Source organism: Epinephelus lanceolatus, chromosome 1 (genome assembly GCF_041903045.1).
Source record: "Epinephelus lanceolatus isolate andai-2023 chromosome 1, ASM4190304v1, whole genome shotgun sequence".
NCBI classification, from domain to species: Eukaryota; Metazoa; Chordata; class Actinopteri; order Perciformes; family Serranidae; genus Epinephelus; species Epinephelus lanceolatus.
In genome coordinates, this window is record NC_135734.1 from 20,403,776 (window position 1) to 20,429,093 (window position 25,318).

Here is a 25,318-nt window from a genome sequence, read left to right on the forward strand (position 1 = left end):
TTATTAACAAATGTTCAGAGAAGGTGTTGCATCTGTTACTTTAGAAGTTACCTGGCTAACTGAGTGATCCTGCTTGGTGCAATACCACCTGGACTCTAGTTTGGGAACACAAGTGTCTGACTGATGGACAATGTATACAAAACCAAAGCTGACACTCTCTGTCACTTTCCCATGATTTTGTTTTTTGGTTCATGTATGACCTGTGAACAAGTTGGCATTTTTTGCAATAAACTCAGTTGAGTGGTATTTTATGCTGGCATGTGGCTTTTGTATTATATTTTGTCAAAATGTTGTATCATATCCTCCTGAGACCTGAACTTTTGTTTGATGTGCAGTCTTAATTTCTCCTAGCTATTTGGCAACAATAAAGTCCCAATGTCTTCAAACTAGTGCTTTCTACTTAACAGTGTCTTCACTTGTTACCGTTGCTAACATTGGTAGAACTTGTTGACGCATCAAACAACAAACATTATTAAACAAAAACAAACAAGTTTCAACCATACCACTTAATCAGGTTTTGTGTTGGGATCAGCTGCAGACTGACTTGGCAGAGATGGCTGCCATCTTGTTTAGTGTCTGGATTAGTGTATTGCGCTCTTACTACCACTAGGTGGCAAAAAAGTGTCCACGAATGAGGACAACAGGTTTGAATTTTTAGTAGAATAAACCCAAAATGTGATGTCCTCATATGAGGGACACATTCTCACTCCAACCTCATCACATATTGACGTTTTGGTCATGGACTTTCCATGTCCACATACGACGTGCAAGGTACCCTGGATACGTTGACGTTCTGGGACACTGTGTCAAGTTCTCTACTTTTAAGATACACTTGTGTTTTCACAGGAAATTTAACGTCTACATACAGTCTAGTCTACATACATACATAAACGCACTACGTTGGTATAACACCGCGAATTGACGTTATTTTTTCCTTCAACAACAAACACACATGGTTGAGCTTAGGCAACAAAAGCACGTGGTCAGGAGAAAAGAACAGATTTTGACTTTATAATCTTACAGGACACAAACACTGCTCTCTTGGGTAAGGGTCGGTGTTGTTGGACTCATCCACCATCCCTCCCGCCCAACCCACTCGAACTTTCGCCGCCTTAACTTTTGTCTTCTTCCTGCCATGTTTCCGCCTGACAGCAGCTGGCCTCGAATCATGCTGACGTTATAGGACGCCTTTTTGGTTTCTGACGCTGAAAGTCTCTGCCCAAGTGCTAGATTTCAACGACTTCGGAGTGAGGCCGTATTTAGGAAGCACTTTTGTATGAAAAGTGCTATACAAATAAAGTCTGATTGATTAAGTGATAGATTGATTCATCAGTCAATTTGATTATTTTTTCCAAAGTAGCTTGAACTACTTTTCCTAGGTAGCTTTAGTGAACCAAACTAGATTTCTTCCTCGAGTAGCTTTGCTGTGATTCAACTTCTTCCAGTGGGAGGTAATTGGCGGTTGCAAACTATATGCTTTGACTTGGCTGCTGACAAAACACGTAATTTTGAGGTAAAAGCTACATTTGTTATGATTATACATTGACCACTACATTGTTTTGTGATTGCATTTTTCCCCCGTGTGGTTCACAAAGAATCAACTTAAAAAGAGCACTGCATACTGAGATATCACAGGTAGTTCCCATGACACGCCAGATAAGGCCTAAAAGATAACTGTTCTCATCAACAGAGCTGATTTGGGAAAGATAATCGCCTACAGTATGATTGGTGAATGAGGGCAGCCTTTCTTTCCTTTGATTGTGTTCTGAACAATGTGCTATTGGCTTACTTTCTTTCTTTAGGCATCTCCTCTGTTCTTGAGTCTTCTGGGTATATTAAAGCTTGGGTGTCCTTAGGTTTCCTTTCACAGTGTTGCATATTCATTGTTCATGCTTTTCACCCTTTTGTCTGTGTTGAAATGTGATTGTGATTGTGCTTGGACATCAGTGTATCTGTTCAGTTTTTACTGTCTGTCTGATTGCAGCTGCTTGAAGACACATTGCAATGCCACTTTTTCATTTTGCACTTGAAGAGTATAAACCAGTAAATGAATATGGCCTCCCCTCCCCCTCTGTTTCAACTGCAGCTGAATGAATCAGTGCTGCAGCTGCAACACAGTATCTCACTGTTGGTTTAGTCTAGATAGGAAGGTAGTCAAAATCAGTTTATTTTGGAACATGGCTGACCACAAACTTAGAAACTATGCAGCAAATGATACCATTATGCCTTTTATGGGCAAACCAAAGGAATTTGGTTCCATGCTTTACAGAATAAACCTCATTTTGGAAAAGAGTATTTTACCCTTTAACTTTAAGTTTTAGTTATACTCCAGCTTTCATTGTTGGAGCATGTGCTTTACCCTGGACAGCATGTCTGTTACTGCTTTCTTTCATTTGTTGTAAACTATGGTTTATATGATCTCTAGTTCAGCGAAATAAACTGATTTGCTGTCTGTTCAAAGGTGAATGCTCTTGTGTGTTTTCTCAACAGAAAAATACCTTGTACATTTCCTTGGAGACAGAAAATACGTTGTTAAAAAAAGGGAACATGTGGGTGAATGAGAGCACAAGAGAGCAGGGAGGGGGAGCAGGAAAGGAGGACTGGGGCGATGTTAAAGTGGGCAGGGTCTGAGAGACCAGCTGTGATTGAGGGAGAGCAGCAAGAGTATAAGTTCTCAACTTCCCCTTGCCAGCGTCACTTTCCAAGCCAGCCAGCAGTGAGTCTCCACGTCTCATTTTTCACCTCATTCTCTGTCGTGCCTAAACTTCTCCAAGATGAGCTACAGGCCATCCCATGTCTCGATGACCCACTCCACACCCCAGTACCGTTCTTTCAGCGTTCATGGTGGTCCTGGTGCAGTAGACCGCAGCCGCATTTCCTCTGCCTCCACATCTTTCCTGCGGTCCAGTGCCCCAATCTCTTCCTCCTCTGCCTTCAGGGTGAGCAGTGGAGTGGGTAGTGGCATGGGCTCAGGTTTTAGTGGTACTGGTGCATCCATGGCGATTAGTGGTGGTGCTGGTGCTGGTGCCGGTGCTGGGATCATGGGCAATGAGAGGGGAGCCATGCAGAACCTGAACGACCGCCTGGCCAACTACCTGGAGACGGTGAGAAACCTGGAGCGGGCCAACAAGGACCTGGAGATGAAGATCAAGGAGGCTCTGGAGAGGGGAGGGCCCGACATGAGAGACTACAGCAAGTATGAGCCCATCATAGAAGATCTGCGCAGACAGGTAAGCATGACAATTAATAATGATCATTAAAATGAAAAGGGAGAAGTTGAGTATGAAACATTGAAATTTGGGAAGCTGAGGTTGCTGGTTGTTTGATACTGTGAAGTGAGACACAATGAGAGAAGTGAGGTAATGTAAAATGCTCCAGAAGCACTTGATGGGGCCTCTACTGTAAGAATCAATGAGTGCATGTGATGGCACTCATCATCACAGACAATGTGTTAGATGTAGATGTAATTTATCTAATGCCTGACACTGCCCAACATTGCAAATTAAAATTAAGAGTGCTTTTGCTGAGTTGAGCCACATTTCTTTTGTAGCTGATCAAATTTCACTCAACAGAATGAAGGGTGTGGTTGCTAAGCTCTAACCCTCCCCCATAAAACTAGTTTGTGCCACAAACTGGTGGGAACTTCCTCTGATGAATCACAAGCACGCGGGCATCATCATGAGAGACAGACTGAAAAGCTCTCAGCCAAGCATTTCCAAATGGTCCTGCTTGCAAATGATTCTACAAGCAGTCTCTGGTGTAGGAGGGCCTCAATGTGAAACAGATGTGTGGTAATGACACACACACACACACACAAAGGATTTCGGACTGCCAGCGTGAGTGTGTGTGCACACACAGATGCGTGTGAGCACACTGGTTGGATAACAATCAGCTCCAGTCTACAGAGTCAAATGTCACATTCTTCTACAGACCCCAGATCTTCAGTGTCACAGAATGACACATTGATGGTGGCACTTTGTCTCTCTCGACACATAAAGGCACAAGTATTTCCCCTTTTCCTCTGAGGCAGTTTACACACAAGAGAGTATAAACACACTAACACACTCACGCACAAGGAATTTTTGCAGCCTCTGCACACATAAGCACATACAGTGATATATACAAAGACAATTACAGATGGAGACAGTGCAGCTGGGTGAAAATTGGAGAGAGAAAAAATCTCTGTGTATGAGTTATTCAGACAGGAAGTCCATTTTTCCAACAATGCTAAAACAAACCAGATTCTGTTTTGGCACGGGCACGTCCTCTTTTCCTGTCCTTCAGTTTGTGGTTCCTCTTTTTTACTAAATGTTACTATGGATTCAATCATGTTGTGGTCCTGGTGTGTAACTTGACTCTGGGGGTTTCTATTGTTACATAAGGGAAAATGTGATTCATATCATGTGTGTAAATCTGTAGCTGTGTGAAATATTACTGTCTCATAGCCCATAATAATTGGAGCACTGTAGAAAGAGGCTTATGGTTAAACAACTGTGTTCTTTCTAACCAGCAAAAACACTTAAATGAAAACTTTTTGTGCAGATCTTCGACAAGATTGTGGACAACGCTCGTTTTGTGCTCCAGATCGACAATGCCCGTCTTGCTGCCGATGACTTCAAAGTGAAGTATGTTGTTCTAAACTGAATCCCAGAGTCATTTGTGTTGTTTTATATATTAAGCGCAAACATCCTGTTCAAAGGCAGACATGCTTTGGCATCAAAAGTTATAGACTTGTGCAGAGTTTGTACAGTGTGTGGTCTAAAATCTAGAATATTTGATAGAAAAGGATTTCAGCAACAGCAGGTTTACATCTGAAACACTTCTTTGAAACCTCAGTCATGCCAGGACAGGGATGGTTCACTCAACAGACCTACTGGGCACAGGCCCAGGGGCCCAAAGAGACATTTGCAAGTCAAGGTCAGGCTAGGCCACGCCAGCCCCCCACCCCAATCCTTCACCTCCAAAATGTCCCTCAAATAAGCATGTAGCAACCAGGAAAACACTCAAAATGACTACAAAGAGATGCAAAGGAACGGAGATACAAAATGACAATAGCAAAAGAGCAACGTAGTGAAACAAATTGACAACAGAGGCATACAAAACAACCGCAAGACAAAACCAAACCACAAAAAGACACATATTGACTACAAAAATCTGGCAAAAACAACCCAAAGTCTGTGTGTCTTGCTCCTGAGTAGGAGAGGTGGTGGGGCCTTTTGCATATCTGCGCCCAAGGGGCCCATTGTCTCATGATCCGCCCATGATGCTGTATTGTAACTTTATACTACACAGCACTGTGTAAATACAAGCCAATTGTGTCTGTAATAGAGTTTCTGTCTGCACACTCCCACAGGTTTGACAACGAGTTGGCAATCCGTCAGTCTGTGGAGGCCGACATTGCTGGGCTGAAGAAAGTCATAGACGACACCAACATGACCAGGATGAACATCGAGAGTGAGATTGAAGCTGTGAAGGAGGAGCTCGCCTTCCTAAAGAGGAACCATGAGAATGTGAGTTTGCAGTGCATCCAGTCGTGAATGACTCCACATCGTGAATGTGTTTGCTCATGACTCTCTTTCTGCCGGTCCAATAGGAGGTGATGGAGCTAAGGAATCAGATCTCCCAATCAGGCGTGCAAGTGGACGTCGACGCCCCCAAAGGTCAGGACCTGGCCCAGATCATGGAGGACATGAGGGGTAATTATGAGAAGATTGCCGTGAAGAATGCAGAGGAACTCAAACGGTGGCATGAAAACCAGGTGATGCAGTGTGAAAAAGGGTCATTTATATATACACGTACAGCAATTATCCCATTTGCTGACTAACTAACAACCTTTCCACTTGTCCATGTCAGATTGCGGATGTGCAGGTGGAGGTATCACAGAACACAGAAGCTCTCCAGGGAGCCCAGATGGAGAGGGGTGACTTATCCAGACAGATACAGACTCTGGAAATTGAACTTGCATCCCAACAAAGCTTAGTAAGCATGCATTTTACAAACATGTGTTTCATAATCTCTTTTTAAATATTAACATTATTAGTCTCTAAACTTGTGTTGCAATATTCTGCATTCTTTAAAATACCATGATCTTAACATAACGCCCCCTCCAAATTTTTGTCATACCATTTTATAAAGCAGCAAATATTTCCCAAGTAATCTTTTTCACAAAGGTTGGAACTTTCCCATGTTTTCCTAAATTAGAAAAAAAAAAAACATCTTGGGCACACTCTTGACTCCTCCTTTTCTTATCCCTTATCAGAAAGCCTCCTTAGAGGACACACTACGCAACACAGAGCAACGAAACAACATGGAGATGGACAAGTACAACAACATTATTATCCGTCTGGAGGAGGAGCTGACCAGCTTGCGCGCAAACATCCAGCAGCAGACCCATGAGTATGAGGTGCTGCTCAACATGAAGATGAAACTGGAGGCTGAGATCGCCACTTACAAGAGCCTGCTGGATGGTGGAGACTTCAAGTAAGATTTAGGTGGAGGAGAAAAAAACAGATCGAAGCAAGGTGTTGATGGTGGTGGAGGTGAATACTTAAGTCACTTGTTATCATGGTTTGCATGGTCACGTACATCTACATCATGAAGTGGGGCACAGTCAGTTGACATGACCAGTTCAGCATGAATATCTTGAAAGTCAAGTTGTTTCATTTGTGTTTTGTGCAGGCTCCAGGACGCACTGGATGAGCTGGCGGCCACAAGCTAATTTGGAACAAAGAATCTGGGACCAGCCCAACAATGAAAACAGAAAAACCCACAACTATCCATTATGGAAAAAAAATCCATGCCGGGCCAATTAACTAAAGCCAAATTGAACCAAGATCACATACTGTGTAAACCATAAATGATTTAAGCAGTATTGAATAAAGGCATTCGGCCACACCGCAGTAACACAGGCAGGGCCATTTGAAAAGAAACCACTGCCTGACCTGAAAGCAAAATAAAACCACTTGTTGACCCACATTCGTGATTCTTGTGCATTTGTATGTTATGTTTTGTGATAAGCTGTTGTCACTTTAATTGCATTGCAATAGCCCTCACTGATTGAAAATCATAAAGGAATTACATGTTTTTAATCAACAGATGTTTATATAATTTTTGTTGACAAAATAACCACAACCCAAAACATGAATGTCTGTTAAATTATATAATTGGATTGCTGGCTTAATTATGAAAAAAAAGGACATCGGCTATCAATGTTTGCTGAGTCTGCCATGCACACATTCAGGATGTTTAAAGCTGCCTTATTTGATGTTTGACCACTGGAGGGCAGAAGAGCAGAACAAGCCAGAAATATTTGTGTGGTATGTTGTTAACTACCAAACACATTCAGCAAACATATGGTAATGTCTTTCCATTTGAGTCATGTTCCCGGTCAAGTGAAAAATGTGCATTATCATCTGACCTTTTAGCTCTGCTTTGGTCTCAGTCAACTCCTCTTGTTTGCAGCTTTAATAGACTGGTTTATAATATGAAGAATGTTATTTAACATTACGTGTAGACCCATATTTATGTTTTAATGTATTCATTTTAACCCTATCCACTTATTTAAAAAAGAAAAACAAAACACACATTCTCCACAGTGGAAAGTAAGTAATACTGCTAAAATCTTCAGATTGTACTTTAGTTGAATATAAAGTAAAGCTGCTTAAACTTACATCTCAAACGTTTTTACTCCACTGGGTTCATGTGACAGCTGCAGTCACTAGTTTCCAGAGTGAGATTTTACATAAAAATCATTGTTGTAGATTAACTATGAACAGTATATAAAATTGTAGAATTAGCATCAAGTTTAGCTGCTGCAACAATAAAATGCTGCTCATTGGTCCAATGGTGATATAACAGTGTGAAAGGGTGTCAAATGAGTCATGTATGAATATGCATCTGCACATACCAAGGTCTGGGCTTGTCCTGGTAATGTTTTATATCATACAATTCACAATTTCACCGCTTTTTTTTAATTAACATTTAAGGCTGCATTAAGATTTTTTATAGCCTGCTATACAAGTGAAGTAAATGAACAACCTCAGGAGTTACAGTCAGCATTAGTTCATTAACAAACATGGCAGAAAAGGAAAAGGACGTGTCAGTTTCAGCTGAGCAGATGTGGAGGCTAACAACTAGGGAGGAGACAGGCCCGTGAACGCCGATGCGCGCTCCCGATAATAAACCTATGACGCCTTCATCCGGGAACTACTACGAACTCGTTCTCCAACATGGCGGCGTCAGGTGAGGTTTATGAGGGTGAACGATCTGGGTCGGCTGGGGGGAATTTCAGCGGATTATACCATGATACAGTTTGACATATCAAGTTTTGGGATTGTTAATGCCTCGGTGTGTTGATTGGCGTCGGTGTCCCGCGTGTAAAAATCGCTTCGTGGGTTGTTTTGGCCCGGTAAAGACGTAACTGCTGGAGGAAGGCGAATGAACGAAGCAACGACTTGCATAAACTGAAAATTTAAACGTAGATTTAACGCGGTGTTTTCTTGCAGTATTCGTTATTGTGATGCTTTCGTTGTCCGCTTTTGGGTTTACACGGTATTGTTTGTGTTGGACATTGTGTGACATGTTGAGAACGGTTGCTAACTGCGTGCAGAGCTGGCACATTGTATGCCCGTGGCGGAGCTCGCCGTGGCGCTCAGAGCAGATAAGCATCGGGCGCAAGCGCGTTTCGTGGAGGAGGGGTTGGGCCGAGAAGTCCGGGCTACCCGAGGAGTCTCCCCACGTGTGCAGCCCGACTCCCTGGTGTCGGTGTTTGATGAAACGAGGCAGCTGGGCCTGTTGGGACGCATCCTAAACACTTCTCTGGCAGCTTCACAACTTTGTGCCGTCCCATCCGGCCGACCAAGTCTTGCTCCGATGATGGCGCACTTGGATCCTGGCGCTGCGACGTGCACTGCCACTAGGCCCTAAAAACCGAGCTAGCTAAGCAGGGATACTTCCCCCGTCAGCACTCCTTTGCTGACTAAGCCCGCATAAGACAAAAGCGATCTGCGTAGATGCCAAACAAGCTGCGTGTTTATGCTAACACTGTCGGCCCTTGTAGCTGTTTCGCTATTGTAGCTTTAGCAGAAGTCAGTGGTGCCAAAAGTTGACGTTACGCAGCTCCTAGCTTGCTAATGTCACATCACTGCGGAGCGCTAAGAAAGCTATAAATCAGCTAATCAACCATTTCTTTGGTTTTAGAGAGCACAAGCAGTCGAAGCCTGTCGATAGTAAACAATGACTTAGCATCTGTGTTGCTCTCTGTATGTGTGCAGGGTTTGTAACGATGTGTGTAAAGAATGTCCTGACAGCTGGGATTTTCACAATAAAGCTCACAGCCAGCTTTGTGGCTCCCCTTTTTCTGCTTCAGACCAAAACAAACCAGACCTGCTGTATGAGTAGAGCTGTGTGAAGCCCCCGTGGACAACTGGCAACTGTTTGCCATTCAGTTAGACACTATGAGGAATGTTCTGCAATTGATACATGGCTCATTGATTCAGACTCCCCAAGTGCTTCCTCGAAAATGCAGCAAACATGCAGTTTGGTGGTTTGAACATGTTACACTTATTGCACCCTGCAGTGCCTTCTTGGGGCTGAACAAATAGAGGGGAGGCTTTTCTGACCTGTTGGACAGGTAGACCACTCCTTGTGTGTTTGTTATCACTTACACATTGCAGCCCTCTCCCACTACAAATACATGTTTGTCTGTGCAGAGATGCAGCTGTCCACAAGAGTGTAGAGACACGCTCAAACCCAGACTGTTGTTGTATTGGTACCACAATGAATGTATCAGAAGTGCAGCATTTCACTGCTGTAATATTTCACAGTAGCTTTAAAATAGTAGTTAAATTCTAATGAAAGCTAGTGGAGCAAACTCACTGTTTTGACACTGTGATTATCAGAAATTTACACAGCATCTGTAACATCTGCCACTATCCCCAAACTCAGTGTCTGTTTTTTTTTGGGTTTTTTTTTAAGCCATCTGTGATTTTCCAAACAGACAGGTTAAATGGAGACATCATTTGGGTGTGGATAGATGCTTTAAAGGCGTCCTTGACAGATACCCCCGTAGACAACAAACCCATGTCCTAGCATCTTTCTTCCACGGCTGACTGCGTACTCTGTGTTCATCTTCCATCTAGCTAAGAAGAAGAATAAGAAGGGGAAGACCCTCACCTTGACTGACTTCCTGGCAGAGGACAGTGGAGGCAGCAATGCACCCCCTAGCTACCCAGCCAAGTCCACTAGCTGGGCAGATGAGACTGATGACCTGGACGGAGATGGTGAGCACACACTGAAATACACACAAAGGCTTTATCTTGCCTACCTTGCACTTTTCCATCTAACGGTAGTAAGATCAATATCATCGCTCTATCGCTCTTGTTGTCTCTTAGTTAAATGGGGAGAAATGAGAATAAGAATGAAGAATGCAGTCATTGAATGTAAAACGAGCAACTGTGTTCTTGTTTTATGTGTAAATATGTTGTGGCAATGCATTTTCAGTCTTTTTTTCTGAAGGTGTGCAGGAGTAAGAAAAGCTCAGGCAAATTAGTGAGCCATGTAGAGACAGTTTGGTTTTTCTATTCAAATACACTGAGAGTCTGCTGATACGAGGGAGATAGCCACGGCTCTTTAAATGCATGTTACCTAAGATAGCTGTCTGTAACCGTGATGCGCTGTTGAATGAATAATACTTCTATATGACCACATGAAGCTGAATCTTTACAGTGACATTGGAAACAATAACTACTGTTTTGAAAGGAGTCCACTTACTTGCTTGTGCAGATTGGGCATGGTTGTTTTGAATATGGAATTGTGGCTGGACAGTGTGCATTGAAGCTTTGAATGTTAAATACATCATAAAAACTTCATATCAAACATGCAATAGAGTTGGTCAAATAAATTCATTGATTATTCTATTAGCTATTAACTACTGCTTTCTGGATGGAGTCTCTCATGTATTCTTGCTGTCTTTTCAGATTGTACAACTTTGTCATATTTCTTTGCATATGTGATTTTGTCAGATTTGTGATGCTGAACCTCACAATCTAGATTCTGTCTCTACAAATGCTCATAATGCGCATTTGTATTGTTTTGTCCATGTAAGAGCAACATATCAAGCTACACATCATGTGACCGCATGTTGTTGCTAGTTTTTCTAACAGAAGATCATCCAAAATGGTGCCATTTGTGCACTTATGTGGCATTTGTGGGTAGTTTTAGTCATGATACTTAGGTGTATTTATTTGATGTAATATATCTGATCCAGGGTTTTTGGCTAGCATACTGATAATGGATTTTGTCAATATCTTCCTCTCAGAACAATAACCAAAATACACAAGCTAAAAGGGCATGCGGCATGAAAAGGGTTGACATTAACAAGTAACTATTTGTCACACTTGGTCATTTTTTAATGGAAGTTTGCCATTTGCTGTAGTGTCTCTCGTAGGGTTGGGCGATATCAACTGAGTTGGTATATGATGAGTGAAACACTGCGGTAGATGATGATGATGTCGTTGATCCTCCACCCATCTCGCAAAAATATGCAGAATGCTGGAATGCTGTTTTGTCATTTTCTGTCAGCCCTAGCTTCTCGTATGTAATTCGATGTTGAAATGTGACAAATTTCCATCAATATTTGTTGCTGTGAAGTCTTTGTTGCCATATGCTGTTCTGTGTGGTAGAATATGAATTACCAGGTATCAAATGGAAAATAATCTCTTGTTGTTCAGTAAATTGAAAGGCAGTTTTAAGTTAGTATTTATTTGAAAATTTCTCTTATGTCATCCCTCCAGTCTCGACCTCATGGCACACGGAGGAGGATTCGTACCGGGCACCGCCCATTGATCGGTCCATCCTGCCCACAGCGCCTCGCTCAGCTCGTGAACCCAATATTGACCGGTCCTGCCTGCCCCGCAGCCCGCCTTACACGGCTTTCCTGGGCAACCTGCCCTATGATGTCACTGAAGACTCGATCAAAGACTTCTTCCGCGGCTTGGCAGTAGGTGTAACAAGCACACATGCAGTGTAGGGCTCTAACACATAGCACCTGGGAGTTACAGCTACAGCAACTCTTTGTTTTGTAAGGAAACACAAATGGTGAAACTGATGGACAGTTTCAGTTGCAGTCTTTGTTGCTCCTCACGGGAGCTGTAAACACCTAGTTTCACTTACATCTGTAACTTAAATATTTATTTCGTAAGTATTTTAGTCCACACTGACACAATGCCCTTGGGACTGCTGTTGTTGACACACTGCAGGACCAGTGGATTTGTTTAGTAATAAAACAACAGGACACACAGACACAGGTCAACCTTGTTTCTTCTTCTCCCCCCATGTATCCATAGAAAGAGGTTTGTCACACTGGAGAGGGGGGCATCAAAGGAATACTACTGGTTTTATGTTAGTTTCCTTATCTAGCTAAGCATGTTGGAGAAAAAAAAAACAATGTTTCACAGATAACACAGATTCCAAAGTCAAGCCAGTTAGTCCTGTTTCAGTAACAGGAAAAACGTTTCAGAGTCGTAAAGCTCTGCTGAAACCCTTTGGACTACTTAGCCAGCACAGTGGTGCATCTGAAAACACCTGCATACATTGTTGGTTATGAAGTCCTCTCATGTCTGCCTCTGATGTTTTCAGTCATAGCAGAGTGTGACCTGTTTCTTAAAATGGTCACAACCTTGGAGGTCAGTTTATGTTAGTGAAATAATTTAGTGGGCTAGTCCTGATGTGTTCATTTTTATTTAGGGTTAGACAATTTGAGAATTTTGATCGGAAAAAACAAAGTACTAGAATACCTTGAAAATGGTCCCTTTTTATCAAAGTGCTCTCCTTTCTTCCTTGCCTTGATGTCCCGCCTGACATCTTAGTTTATTTTTATGTCACTCCACTCTAAATACCCTGGCAAAACTTAACATGACTAAAATTAGTGAACCAGCTTTTCACCATGATCCGTTTTCCTTTCTCTTCAGCCGTGCACTGATGTAATAGCTCTGCTGAAAACTGTCTTTATACTAAGATAATATAAACAAGGCTGATACTGCCCAGCCCATGATATATTTAAACAATTTGATTTGGGGAAAATGAGAATTATTGGTGAGACAAAGGTGCAGACTTTTAGCTAACACACACAAATGCTCACCTCTTTGCTGTCTTTTAAACCACTGATGAGTTTGTATGGGTGAACTGTACAGTGCTGGGCCCAGATCAATGCATTTTCTGTCTTTAATGTTATTCTGTCACTATTCTTATCACCAGATCAGTGCAGTGCGTCTCCCTCGAGAGCCTAGTAACCCAGAGAGGCTCAAGGGCTTTGGCTATGCTGAATTTGATGACGTCGACTCTCTCCTGAGGGCCCTGAGTCTCAATGAGGAGGTGAGAGGATGCAACAAGAACTTGGTTTTGTGTTTATACATTTTTATTTTAACTCCTGGTTCTGAACTAGCATGAGCGTACGACTTACCCCATAGTTGTATTGCACAATAAAATCTTGGCTTAAGATTTAGTCAGTTTCTTTAGTCAGTTTCTTTCTCTCATAAAAATGTATATGAGAAAATGACTACATGTCTGTCCAATTGTTCATGCCTACAGAACCTGGGAAACCGAAGGATCCGTGTGGATATTGCAGACCAGTCTAATGATAAAGGTACGCTGCTAGCTTTTTTGGCTGTGATTTATTCTGGCCACTATGACTACATTTTTTTATCGGCATTTAGCAAATGGAAAGATGTCCCTCAATCTCTATATTCTATAGTTAAACTAAATATCTCCCCTACTTTTTCCTCACTCCTCAGAGAGAGATAATGGACCTATGGGAGGCCGAGACAGGGGAGGACGGATGTCAGACATGGGTCCTGACAAGACAGACAGTGACTGGAGGGCTCGGCCCAGTGCAGATAACGACAACGGACCTCCCAAAAGAGATGATGCCTTTGGAGAGAGTGAGTCAGAATTGGCTTTGTTTGTTCTTCGACATCCATACTTATTCACACTTGATCCGAGGATAATTGTGTGTGCAGTTTTGGACAGAAGGAACCTATTTCTAAGTATCACTGGTGTCAGTCCTAGTTGAACTTGAAAAAATTGATACTGCATTCATGACCGAGGAGAATATTGGCTGAAACAATTCCCTTCGCAGAATGTTTTCCCCAATTTTGCTTCAGGGTTGTGATAACAGCTTTCAGGTTTCCCACAGACGTAGACCAGACTGGTATTGCGTGATTGCCAAGGCAAAGAGAGAAAAAGGAAAGCGCTGTCACATTAGGAGACAAACAGGAAAATGCTGAAAAGCTGCCAAGTAGCAGGTTAACCAAGCCTTAATTCTGAGATTTGAGACCCATAAGACACATGAATATTCACTGTCAGTATGGAAAATCTCTAAATTGTGCTGGTGACAGTTCGTCCTGATGGATAGCTAACATTAGCTTGAGAGGGAGCATTCTGTATAGCAGCATCAGACCATCGTATCCAACTAAATCTCAGCCTGTAGATTAAAAAGCTGGCTGTTAATAGGTTGATTTTTATACTTAGCTGAGCAATATGTGGTGACAAAACCAAATATACATATTTGATTGAACCAGAAGGTATCATGATCCAGACATCTATAATATCCAGCCAGTGTGTTGGGTCATTGAACCATTTTGAGGGAGAAAGCCTGAAGGGACATGATGGTGACCAGCCTTAATTATCAAGGTATTGCAAATGCTCAGCTAAAAGCAAGGTCGCAAAACAGTTATTAGAAATGTCCATAACACAAATGTTTGTTCATAAAGAAATAAATGTAGACAAACATGTCAAAATTAAAACCCAAACACACCTCCGATTGCTTTGAAATCTATCTCAAGGATCTTAGATTTTCTATTCCTCGAAAAGTGGAACAGCCACGCCGTTTTCTTAAGTACCTACAGTACAGGCCAAAAGTTTGGACACACCTTCTCATTCAATGCGTTTTCTTTATTTTCATGACTATATACATTGTAGATTCTCACTGAAGACATCAAAACTATGAATGAACACATGTGTAGTTATGTACTTAACAAAAAAAGGTGAAATAACTGAAAACATGTTTTATATTCTAGTTTCTTCAAAATAGCCACCCTTTGCTCTGATTACTGCTTTGCACACTCTTGGCATTCTCTCCATGAGCTTCAAGAGGTAGTCACCTGAAATGGTTTCCACTTCACAGGTGTGCCTTATCAGGGTTAATTAGTGGAATTTCTTGCTTTATCAATGGGGTTGGGACCATCAGTTGTGTTGTGCAGAAGTCAGGTTAATACACAGCCGACAGCCCTATTGGACAACTGTTAAAATTCATATTATGGCAAGAACCAATCAGCTAACTAAAGAAAAACGAGTGGCCATCATTACTTTAAGAAATGAAGGTCAGTCAGTCCGGAAAATTGCAAAAACTTTAAATGTGTCCCCAAGTGGAGTCGCAAAAACCATCAAGCGCTACAACGAAACTGGCACACATGAGGACCGACCCAGGAAAGGAAGACCAAGAGTCACCTCTGCTTCTGAGGATAAGTTCATCCGAGTCACCAGCCTCAGAAATCGCAAGTTAACAGCAGCTCAGATCAGAGACCAGATGAATGCCACACAGAGTTCTAGCAGCAGACCCATCTCTAGAACAACTGTTAAGAGGAGACTGCGCGAATCAGGCCTTCATGGTCAAATAGCTGCTAGGAAACCACTGCTAAGGAGAGGCAACAAGCAGAAGAGATTTGTTTGGGCCAAGAAACACAAGGAATGGACATTAGACCAGTGGAAATCTGTGCTTTGGTCTGATGAGTCCAAATTTGAGATCTTTGGTTCCAACCGCCGTGTCTTTGTGAGACGCAGAAAAGGTGAACGGATGGATTCCACATGCCTGGTTCCCACTGTGAAGCATGGAGGAGGAGGTGTTATGGTGTGGGGGTGTTTTGCTGGTGACACTGTTGGGGATTTATTCAAAATTGAAGGCACACTGAACCAGCATGGCTACCACAGCATCCTGCAGCGACATGCCATCCCATCCGGTTTGCGTTTAGTTGGACGATCATTTATTTTTCAACAGGACAATGACCCCAAACACACCTCCAGGCTGTGTAAGGGCTATTTGACCAAGAAGGAGAGTGATGGAGTGCTGCGGCAGATGACCTGGCCTCCACAGTCACCGGACCTGAACCCAATCGAGATGGTTTGGGGTGAGCTGGACCGCAGAGTGAAGGCAAAGGGGCCAACAAGTGCTAAACACCTCTGGGAACTCCTTCAAGACTGTTGGAAAACCATTTCAGGTGACTACCTCTTGAAGCTCATGGAGAGAATGCCAAGAGTGTGCAAAGCAGTAATCAGAGCAAAGGGTGGCTATTTTGAAGAAACTAGAATATAAAACATGTTTTCAGTTATTTCACCCTTTTTTGTTAAGTACATAACTCCACATGTGTTCATTCATAGTTTTGATGCCTTCAGTGAGAATCTACAATGTAAATAGTCATGAAAATAAAGAAAACGCATTGAATGAGAAGGTGTGTCCAAACTTTTGGCCTGTACTGTATATGTGCCGGTCTGTTTGCTCATCCACAAATGCCTCATAAGTGCATGTTTGAAAATGTATGGCTTTATCGACATGCAGGCCGACCCAGTTGTAAAACTCACTAAAGTAATTATCCAAAATTTTGACTTGAAGGTTCTTGTTGATTTTCAGAACTCAGTCACAGTTCATTTTGGAGGAATTCCAGGTAAAACCATGTCATTACTCTGTTACAATTCTTGCAGGATCACGGGATCGCTACGAGTCGGATCGTTACAGAGATGGCCCACGGCGGGACAATGAACGCTATGATGGGGGAAGAGACCGCTACCGGGATCGCTATGACGACCGGGACCGCAGAGACTACGATAGAGGTGTGTCGTTGTGCTTGTTTGGACCCTGTGTTGGTATTAAGATCCATGTGGCTGTATCAGCAGCTCTTTGCTTCCTGATCAGAACCCCCCCCCTGAAAGTGGGAGATTCAAATTATCAGTCACAGATCCCTCTGTTAACTGAGACAGCTTCAAGTCATTCAGTCGGTGTTTTATTTATTTATTTATTTATTTATTTATTTTTTCGTTGCTAGTCAGTGTACTGTGCAGTGTACTTCCGGCGACATTTTGGTCCCCAGATTTTGCTGCAAGAGTGAGTGCACTTCAGTTATTACGCTGCTCTTTGCTGCAGGCAGCTGTAGACATTAAACAGCAGCACAGAAAGGCTCTGAGATAACATTATCTTCTCTCCTCTGCTTAGAAGTGGTGAATTTCTCTCTCGCAGCAACTAAACAAGATACAGTTTCTGACTTTTTCTTTGATATCTAGAGTCGGCGATTGTGGCACATGTCTGATCTGTTGTTAGCGCAGTTGGCTTGGTAACTATATTACATGAATTTCACTGTCACACTGAACGTCCTGCTGAGCCCCATTTGATCTTTATAAATATTTATGAAAACAAAAGAATAATTAAATAATCATTTTGAACGGCCAAATCTGATTTGACCAACATAGTTCTGAGATACAGTCCTCCATGACTCCCTAATTGCTCTGCTGCAGCCTTGATTAATCTTGTATACACTTGTTTATAAGCTTCCATGTTCACCTCTAACCAGTTGTCTCTCCTGCCTTCCCTCTAGGTTTTGACTCTCGTGGTGGTGGAGGTGGTCGTCGTGCCTTTGGCAGTGGCTTCCGCCGTGACTATGATGACAGTCGGGGTAGCGGTGATCGTTACGGGGATCGGGATCGTTACGGCGACCGTGAGGACCGGTACGAGAGACGGGATGAAAGGCGCGAGGACAGAGGTGAGAGTTCAGTATACGAATACAGCTTTATTTATAAATCAGTCATAATAAAAAGGGTTATATGAGTGTTGATGTTTACATTTGAGGGTGAAGTCATTTAATTAAGTGTAATTACGCTTGTTTTTTTAAGAGTACATTTTGACTGTGTTTACAACATCTCCATATTAATTTTTTTTTTCCCTCACACCAGCTCCACAGCAGAGACCCAAGTTGAACCTTAAGCCCCGTAGTGTGCCCAAGGAGGTGGATGGTAGCAGTGGCAACGCCGGTGGTACTTCCCCAGCAGCGGCAGCTCCGAGCTCAGGAAGCAGGGCCTCCTCCATCTTTGGTGCAGCCAAGCCGGTTGACACAGCAGCCAAGGAGAGGGAGGTGGAGGAGAGGCTGAAGAAACAGGAAGAGAGGCTGCAGAGGCAGCTGGAGGAGGACAAAGGACGGGGCCATGACCGAAAGATGCGGGACAGGTCAGGGGATGACCAGTAGGGTCACTATGTAACTTTTGATGAGATGGTGACAGCTCAGTCTGTTTAATGAAATATATTGTTTTCAAATCTGTTTTGGGAGGATGTTTTTCTGCATAAGTGTATTTCAGGAAGATTGTTTTGTAAAGTAGCTGCAAACTCTGTAGCTCTACTTAAAGCTTAGGTCAAGGGTACAAAAATGAAGTTATTTATTGATGTCTATGAATTTTGCCAGAAAAATCACCTGCACTAACATCATATGGCAACAAGAATGTGATTATGTGTGCAGTGGAAGATAGGGATGGGCATCAATTTTCGATTATCGATGATTGATTGTTAAGGCCTTTGATCGATCACAAATAATTTTGATCGATAGTCGCAATGTTTCCCCTACAATGCCTGGCATAGGTCCGGCGAGCCGCTGTGCCAACAAGACCCCCCGCCCGGCGAGTCGCCGTGCCAACGAGACCCTTCCGCCCAGCTAGCACGGCAGCTCGACAGGCTTACGAGACCCCCACCAGACCTATGCCAGGCAAAAAATTATTAACAGAAGGAGGCTCTCATCGCTCTCCAAAGCCTCGGTGGCTTCCCTTGAGGCCTCTGAAAACACTACGCCATTGAAAGACGGAGGTTTTGCTGAAAACTGAAGCCTGTAACTCGGCAACGGTTGTAAACACCCAGGGGTGAACTGAACATGCGCGCCATTCTTCTTCTTTGGCCTGGGGGGTTGAGGCTCAAAACTGGGGCAGCTGCACTCTCTTGCGGCGACCGTCTGCACTGCACTCTTTTGTTTTCTCTCTTTTGAAATACTCGCTTATCAATTAATGGATAATTGATCGTTAATTTTTTTGATGATCGAATAATGAATTTTGATCGTTTGCCCATCCCTAGTGGAAGAGTTTACATGCCTGTTAAAGCTTGTTCTGTCGTTCTCAGGGACCCAAGCTGGCGCAGCGAAGAATCTCATACTGAGCGATCACGCACAGGCAGTGAGTCTTCACAGCCAGGAAGTACTTCTGGAAGAGGTGAGATACCTTTGCACTAAATTCTTTACAGCTTGCCTTCAGAAATCTGGTTTTTCCTTACAAATCTCAGGTTGTGTAACTTGTTTTTTCAGTCACATCACAATTCAGTCTGTAGTCTTTATGAAACAGAAATCAAAGGCTTTAATTTTGAGTACCTTAAAGACGTTTATCGTGTCTTAAAAAATGCTGCCTTCATCTGTACTGGGAGTAAGTTACAACATTTTCAGCATACTTCAGGGTCCAAAATTTACGCCTGCTAAAAGCCAATCGCGGGTAGAATTTCTGTTTGGTTAATCTCTAAAGACTATCCACCACACTGGAAGGTAAAAGTTTGTACCAAAATAGTCATGTAATAAAAACTATGCTTCGAGTCTCTACTGTGTTTTTGTGTCATGTTGAGGCGCACTGCTCTGCTGCTCCTCTGCTCTGAGGGTCTCACACGCACACTACAGATGTGTTTTTATGCATGTCTGAATGATGCAGCAAAACTGACCTTCTTGAGCACTCCTAGTTTACTGTGCGGTAAACCAGCTTGTTCACCAAACTATCACTTGCCGCCGGTCTGCTGCGAGCTACCATTGGCAGCATCCATACTTTTGGAAAATAATAAGATGACGCTCCCTAGCCTGAAGCAAGATGGCAAAGTCTTTATTGCCTCCCACATTGTCAGCGGCAGCACATTACAGCTTCACTTCTCCAATCTTACCAAGCAACCGACCAAGCAATTTGATTGGACTGGAAGCATCCCATGAGTGCTGATGTACAGTATAACAGCACTGGGACTTTTAACTCTGCATGCGGTTAAAAAAATATATGCTTGGTGGGTAGACTTTTCATCTACCAGTCCCCGTGGTCAGTGAGTCAGAAGGTTAATTTTGGACACTGGCATGCATAAAGAAAACAACTAAGACAAACAAAGTAGTGGACATCTTATCAAGTTGTAAAAGCATTTAAAAGATTATCTTCAGTGATGTAAAACCGTAAGCATGAACATGTTGCTCTTTTCATCCACCAGGCTCCCGGTGTCGAGACAGCGAGCGCTCTGGAGAGAATGAGGTTTTCAGTGGGAGAGAAGGCGAGCCCTCCTCCCCTGGGTCCTCCCCCCAGCCCCCATCCAGCGGCTCCACCAAGGAGCCACTGAAGGTGATGCCTGCACCTCCTCCAAAGGAGAACGCCTGGGCCAAGAGAAGTGCGGCCAGCACAGGCTCTAGCGATGGTGATGGACGACCTCCGGTCTCTCCTGTCTCCCCAAGTGGTTCAGCTCCTCCCAAGCTCAGGTGAGAACTCAAGTGAGGCATACTGCATGTCAGCAAGCCCCTTCAGGAACACAGAAACACCATTTTAAAAACATTTCACACTGTAAATTAGCTATCAAAACAAACTTGTAGGAAAGCAAAACTTTCATGTGTGTTTTGTAAACTCTTCCCTGACTGTTCTTTCTTTCTCTTTGGCTCCCCAAGTTCTGCAGATGAAAGAGGATCTGATAAAGGTAAGGCCTGCTGATGAGTGGGGATTTTTTCCAAACCAAACCTCAGAGTAGACTATGAATAAAATTGAACAAACTTTAGCAACTATAGAAGGACTCAATCAAAAACAAAGAAAAGACATCAGTGTATTCAAACAAAAACACTTGCATACATCTGCAAAAAAAAGATTATTTAGACTTTGAATTTCGACAATGTGACAGGCTCATTAGCCGACCTGTGAGACTATAAGGGTCACTACACACAAAACAAAAAATGGTGGATGGACTTAAATGAGAGAGCTTTGCTGTTCTAATGGGGGCAAAAATGCTAAGTTTGGGACCAGTAAAAAGGCCATGTTGTTTTCTTAATCAAATGGTTTGTCTGTATGGTGGCCAATGTGGGACATCTCAGACTCTTATCAAGCTCTGCTCTTGGCTCAGCTTTCTACAACCTAGGCTGCTTTTTGGCTCATCTGTGCTTTAAGCTAAACATGTAGTATGGTGCCATTGTAACGCTAGCACTGACCTTGAAACTGATTGGAACTCAGTCGTTTGTTGTAGAGACGTACCAAAGTTTTGACCTCTTATTTGGCAGTCCATCCAATAGTTTTTGAGATTTTTAACTCTAGACCACAGTTGTTTGACTTACAGACTAACTGGCACTACCATCTCTCGAGTTTCCATGCTGGCCTGGCTAAAAAGTAAAAGGGTAATATCTAAACATCCGACAGTCATCCCATAAAATTTAAGTGTCTTTGCTGATCATGGGCTAGCTTGACAGCTTCAGTTAAATGTGGCTTAACTGGCAGAAATGAAAATGGTTTCAAACTCTTGTGTGGTCCAGAAAGGCAACTTCATTAAAAACTGAGATCTGAGGTTTTCAGTTCATTCAAGTCCATAAAAGGTCACACTTGAATATACAGACAGGGAGTCAATTCTTTATTGCACAAATACAGTGTTTTTTAAGTTACATCAGAGAGCTCCAGTGTTTTTCATTAAGACTGGCTCATTTACATGATGAGGTGCAAGAACAGCTGTATCCTTACATACCACACTACTTCATAACTCTATCATAATGGACATATTTGGCAAAGTGAGAACGTCTGACCGAAGCAGGTCATAAACTCAGAGTGTATTCATTACAAGGGGAGCACTGAAATATGTCTCACATTATTAATCTGCATTGTTGTACAAATAATCAGAGTGACTTACATGGTGTAGAATAATATCTACACCGTTAAAATAACAGCTTCAGAAGCAATCTGGCCAAATGTGAAAACCACCTACATGATATGCGGTGCATCAGAACAGGACTTCTTTTTTATTGTTTTGGAAACATTTGGAACAGTCTTCAAGCCAATATCAAATTGAATTGAGTTCAGCTTGCATTCAGGCAGTTGTGCACCTCTCATTTGGCCCTACATCAGTGACTAACACTTTTTGAATCCAACCCCAGTGGCTTGTAATGCTGCAGTGTGTTGTGAGTGTAGTCTACTGTAGGACATCCAACAACCTCCCTTCACTCAACTGTCTGGCTTCTCCTTTAAGATGAGAACAAGGCTGATGGTGTGCGTCGGGACCGGGGGCCCCCACGTGCACGAGGGGGGCCTGCAGGGCCTGGAGCAGGGCGGGGTCGAGGAGAGGGGCCCAACAGAGACCGAAGAAAGGAGGCAGACAGGTCAGCCATCTAAAGCTGGTCACTCCAAAGTTCTCAATGAGACAGGGAGGACATTTACTGGGCATCTGTAAAGAATGGCCTATGCTCAGTTACACAACCGATGATGCATTCATTGTTTGTAACGGTGTGGACACTGGTAACAGAATCAGTTTGAGTGCCAAACATCAACAGTACAACTTAAATTGGACCTGAAATTTGGGACATTTCTGAATTTAATTTGAGGCTTCTGAGAACTGAGCACAGTGTGAACTGGGTGCCAAGCAGCTTGTAGATGTACATTTTTAGATGATGTAAACTGAGCATAATTTGTGCTCCTTTAGTTTGTCTTTCTAGCTGTGTGTGTTTGAGGATTCACAGCAAAGGGTCAAGTCTTCAGCACTGAGGTCTGCCAATAAATTTTAACCTCAGTGTTCGCTCTGATTGTAGAAGGGATAACAGAAGAGACCGAGACTCCAGACCACCCCCAGAGCCAAAGAAATTCGAAGAAACCCCAACCCCCGTAAGTCCTTTACAGCCAAGGATAAGTCAGACTTTGACGTCACCTAAATTATTCTTCATCAGAGGGTTTCCTGAAAGCTTGAAGTTGTTTTAGCAGTGCTCCCCCACATTGTAGGTTTCAAAAACATCCTCCTTTATTCACAGTGAATAAACAACCCTTCATCAGTCATAAATTAATTGTCCTTAATGATTCTCCATGAGAAAGTTCCTTTCTCATGTATGCCCTGTATTTGTAGGGCGTCCAAAGCTAACTGTGCTGATCCAGGCCCTGTTTTGTTTTGCTTTCAGAAGTTCAGCTCAGCCAGTAAGTACGCCGCTTTGCTAATGGACGGAGACCAAGGAGACGACGCAGAGGACGTAGAATAGAGAGGAAATAACGAGACGAGGCCCGAAAAGCGCAAGAGGAGGAGAAAACGACGACCGCAGAAAAAAAAATAATCTCACATAGCTTATGAAAAAAAACTCCTCACATGGATGAGGCTCCTGGGAGGACATCACTCCCTCCTTCCTTTCCTCCTACAAACCTGTCCTTTACTTTCAAACCACCCAACCCATCCTCCCTCCCCCCCGCCCCACCTTCAGGACTATTCAGCTTCTTAAGAATAGTCACATACTGGACTTGTTTTAAAATGGAAAAAAGGAGTAGCTGACACATGGAAAAGTGATGGATAACATTGAATTAATTGTAATAAATAAATGGAAAAAGTGGGGAAAAAATGAATTTGTATATTTGTGTATCACAGGTGTGGCGAGGTTGAATGATATGACAGAAGATGTAGTTTACTAAGTGGAACTTGTTTTTTAATTTTTAGCAACTTTTGACTTATTGACTTGCAGAATTCCCAGATTAAATGCGTAACAATTCATTAGTGAATAATTTGGAATTATAGTTATTTTAAATCAATCTCTTAAATTCATTCATGAAAAATTTGGTCAAGAATATCCTGTCTTCCGATACTAACAGTCATGAATGTTGAGACTGGTTATTCATTTATAAACATTTGTCATCGTGTGTGCCGCCATTCAACAAAGGAGAGGACTGTGTAAGGAGTGACTTGTATTTTAAAAGAAAAACAGCCGCTGCACGATTCTCACTCGGAGTCAATCAAGTGCCATTACTATTATCCCCAATCATTGTACCAATGTTTCTCTATCTCCACACCTTCTGACAAAATAATCAAATCAATTAAATGGTCGTTTCCAGCCGTCTTAAAGAATCTCCACAGCTGTCAATCATTCAGTTCCCCTGAAGTGAGGAATACAAATATTTTGGGAAAGTCTGGAGTTGCCTATAGCAGGATGTGAAGCTTTCCATGAGGTTACATGAACATGTCTTCCAATTTGCAATAAATTGGGGTCATTATGTGCATTCAAATAGTATGTGGTCATTGATTATGTATGCATTACTGAATGGATTCAGGCCAAGGGGAAAAAAAACCTACATATAAAGGGACAGTTCACCTCAAAATCCAAAATTTAGAGCTGTTTATCAGTCTAGATTGTTTTGGTGTGAGTTGCAGTGTCCGGCTGTAGAGATGTCTGCCTTCTCTTGAGTATAATGGAACTAGATGGCACTCTGCTTGAGGTGCTCAAAGCACAACAAAAACAACAGTTATTTCTCTTTCCAGAAATCACAGGAACTACACTAAACAAAAATATAAATGCAGCACAGGTTTAATTTAAAAATCTAAGTGTTTTTTTCAAGCATTAGATATACGTATATATTTTTGTGGGGTTTTTTTACCCTCAAATTTGGTTTACAAATTTGATCAAATCCATGTTAGGGGGCACTTGGATTTACTGCTAAATCAACAGAAATGACACTGGAGACAGCTTACAGTCGTGAAATGAAAATTCACTTCCCCAGTAACAGCTCTGGTGGACATTCCCTCAAAACCCGAGACTTTTTTAGCATCGTGTCGTGTGATCAAACTGCACAATTTAGAGCTGCTGTTTATTGTGACTATCCCAAGGTACACCTGTGTTATAGTGACACTGTGTAATCAGCATCTTGATATGCCACACCTCTCAGGTGGATGGATTATCATAGAAGTGCTCACTAACACGAATTTGAGATCAAAATGTTGTGAGAAATACACCGATTGAGTGCATAAAAAAACCTTCTTTAACTTAAACCTGTGAAAAATGGGAGCAAAAACCCAAGTGTTGCATTTAAATTTTTGTTCAGTGTTTTCTCTCTACCAAACTGCACCTGCCAACCGTCTGACTGCACAGAAGGAAGCATGCATCTGTTCATGGTCAAGAGGCTCATGAAAGCACAAGATGTAAACATTAATGGTGTCCACCTCGGCTGAGCTGTAACATTAGTTAGCTCAGTGGTGCTAAGTCAGCTAGCAGTAGATGCACACTTCCTGCACAATGATTCGGTT

General features: G+C 42.5%; 2 protein-coding genes across 7 annotated transcripts; both read left to right on the forward strand.

The window, feature by feature from the left end:
* Nucleotides 1–2,683: 2,683 nt before the first annotated feature.
* Nucleotides 2,684–6,975, forward strand: LOC117256186 (keratin, type I cytoskeletal 18-like). Of its 2 annotated transcripts, none has more exons than XR_004501631.2 (7): nt 2,684–3,230; nt 4,543–4,625; nt 5,354–5,510; nt 5,594–5,758; nt 5,854–5,979; nt 6,260–6,539; nt 6,679–6,975. XR_004501631.2 is itself a non-coding variant. In XM_033625441.2 (7 exons), exons 1-7 carry the CDS (start codon nt 2,775–2,777, stop codon nt 6,716–6,718), a joined length of 1,248 nt encoding a protein of 415 aa, XP_033481332.1. In that variant the 5' UTR covers nt 2,685–2,774; the 3' UTR covers nt 6,719–6,975. The 2 variants fall into 2 exon arrangements, 1 of the variants encoding a protein (XP_033481332.1); XM_033625441.2 differs by having other exon boundaries at nt 2,685–3,230; nt 6,260–6,480.
* A 1,147-nt stretch (nt 6,976–8,122) lies between these two features.
* Nucleotides 8,123–24,297, forward strand: eif4ba (eukaryotic translation initiation factor 4Ba). 5 transcript variants are annotated; one of them, XM_078167153.1, is made up of 15 exons: nt 8,123–8,241; nt 10,140–10,280; nt 11,793–11,998; nt 13,255–13,371; nt 13,588–13,642; nt 13,791–13,937; nt 16,753–16,881; nt 17,640–17,804; nt 17,995–18,280; nt 19,199–19,287; nt 20,303–20,564; nt 20,748–20,776; nt 22,301–22,430; nt 22,857–22,929; nt 23,217–24,297. In XM_078167153.1, exons 1-15 carry the CDS (start codon nt 8,229–8,231, stop codon nt 23,292–23,294), a joined length of 1,920 nt encoding a protein of 639 aa, XP_078023279.1. In that variant the 5' UTR covers nt 8,123–8,228; the 3' UTR covers nt 23,295–24,297. The 5 variants fall into 5 exon arrangements, with proteins under 5 accessions (XP_078023279.1, XP_033482916.2, XP_078023281.1 ...); XM_033627025.2 differs by having other exon boundaries at nt 17,995–18,265; XM_078167155.1 differs by lacking the exon at nt 22,301–22,430.
* Nucleotides 24,298–25,318: the final 1,021 nt, after the last annotated feature.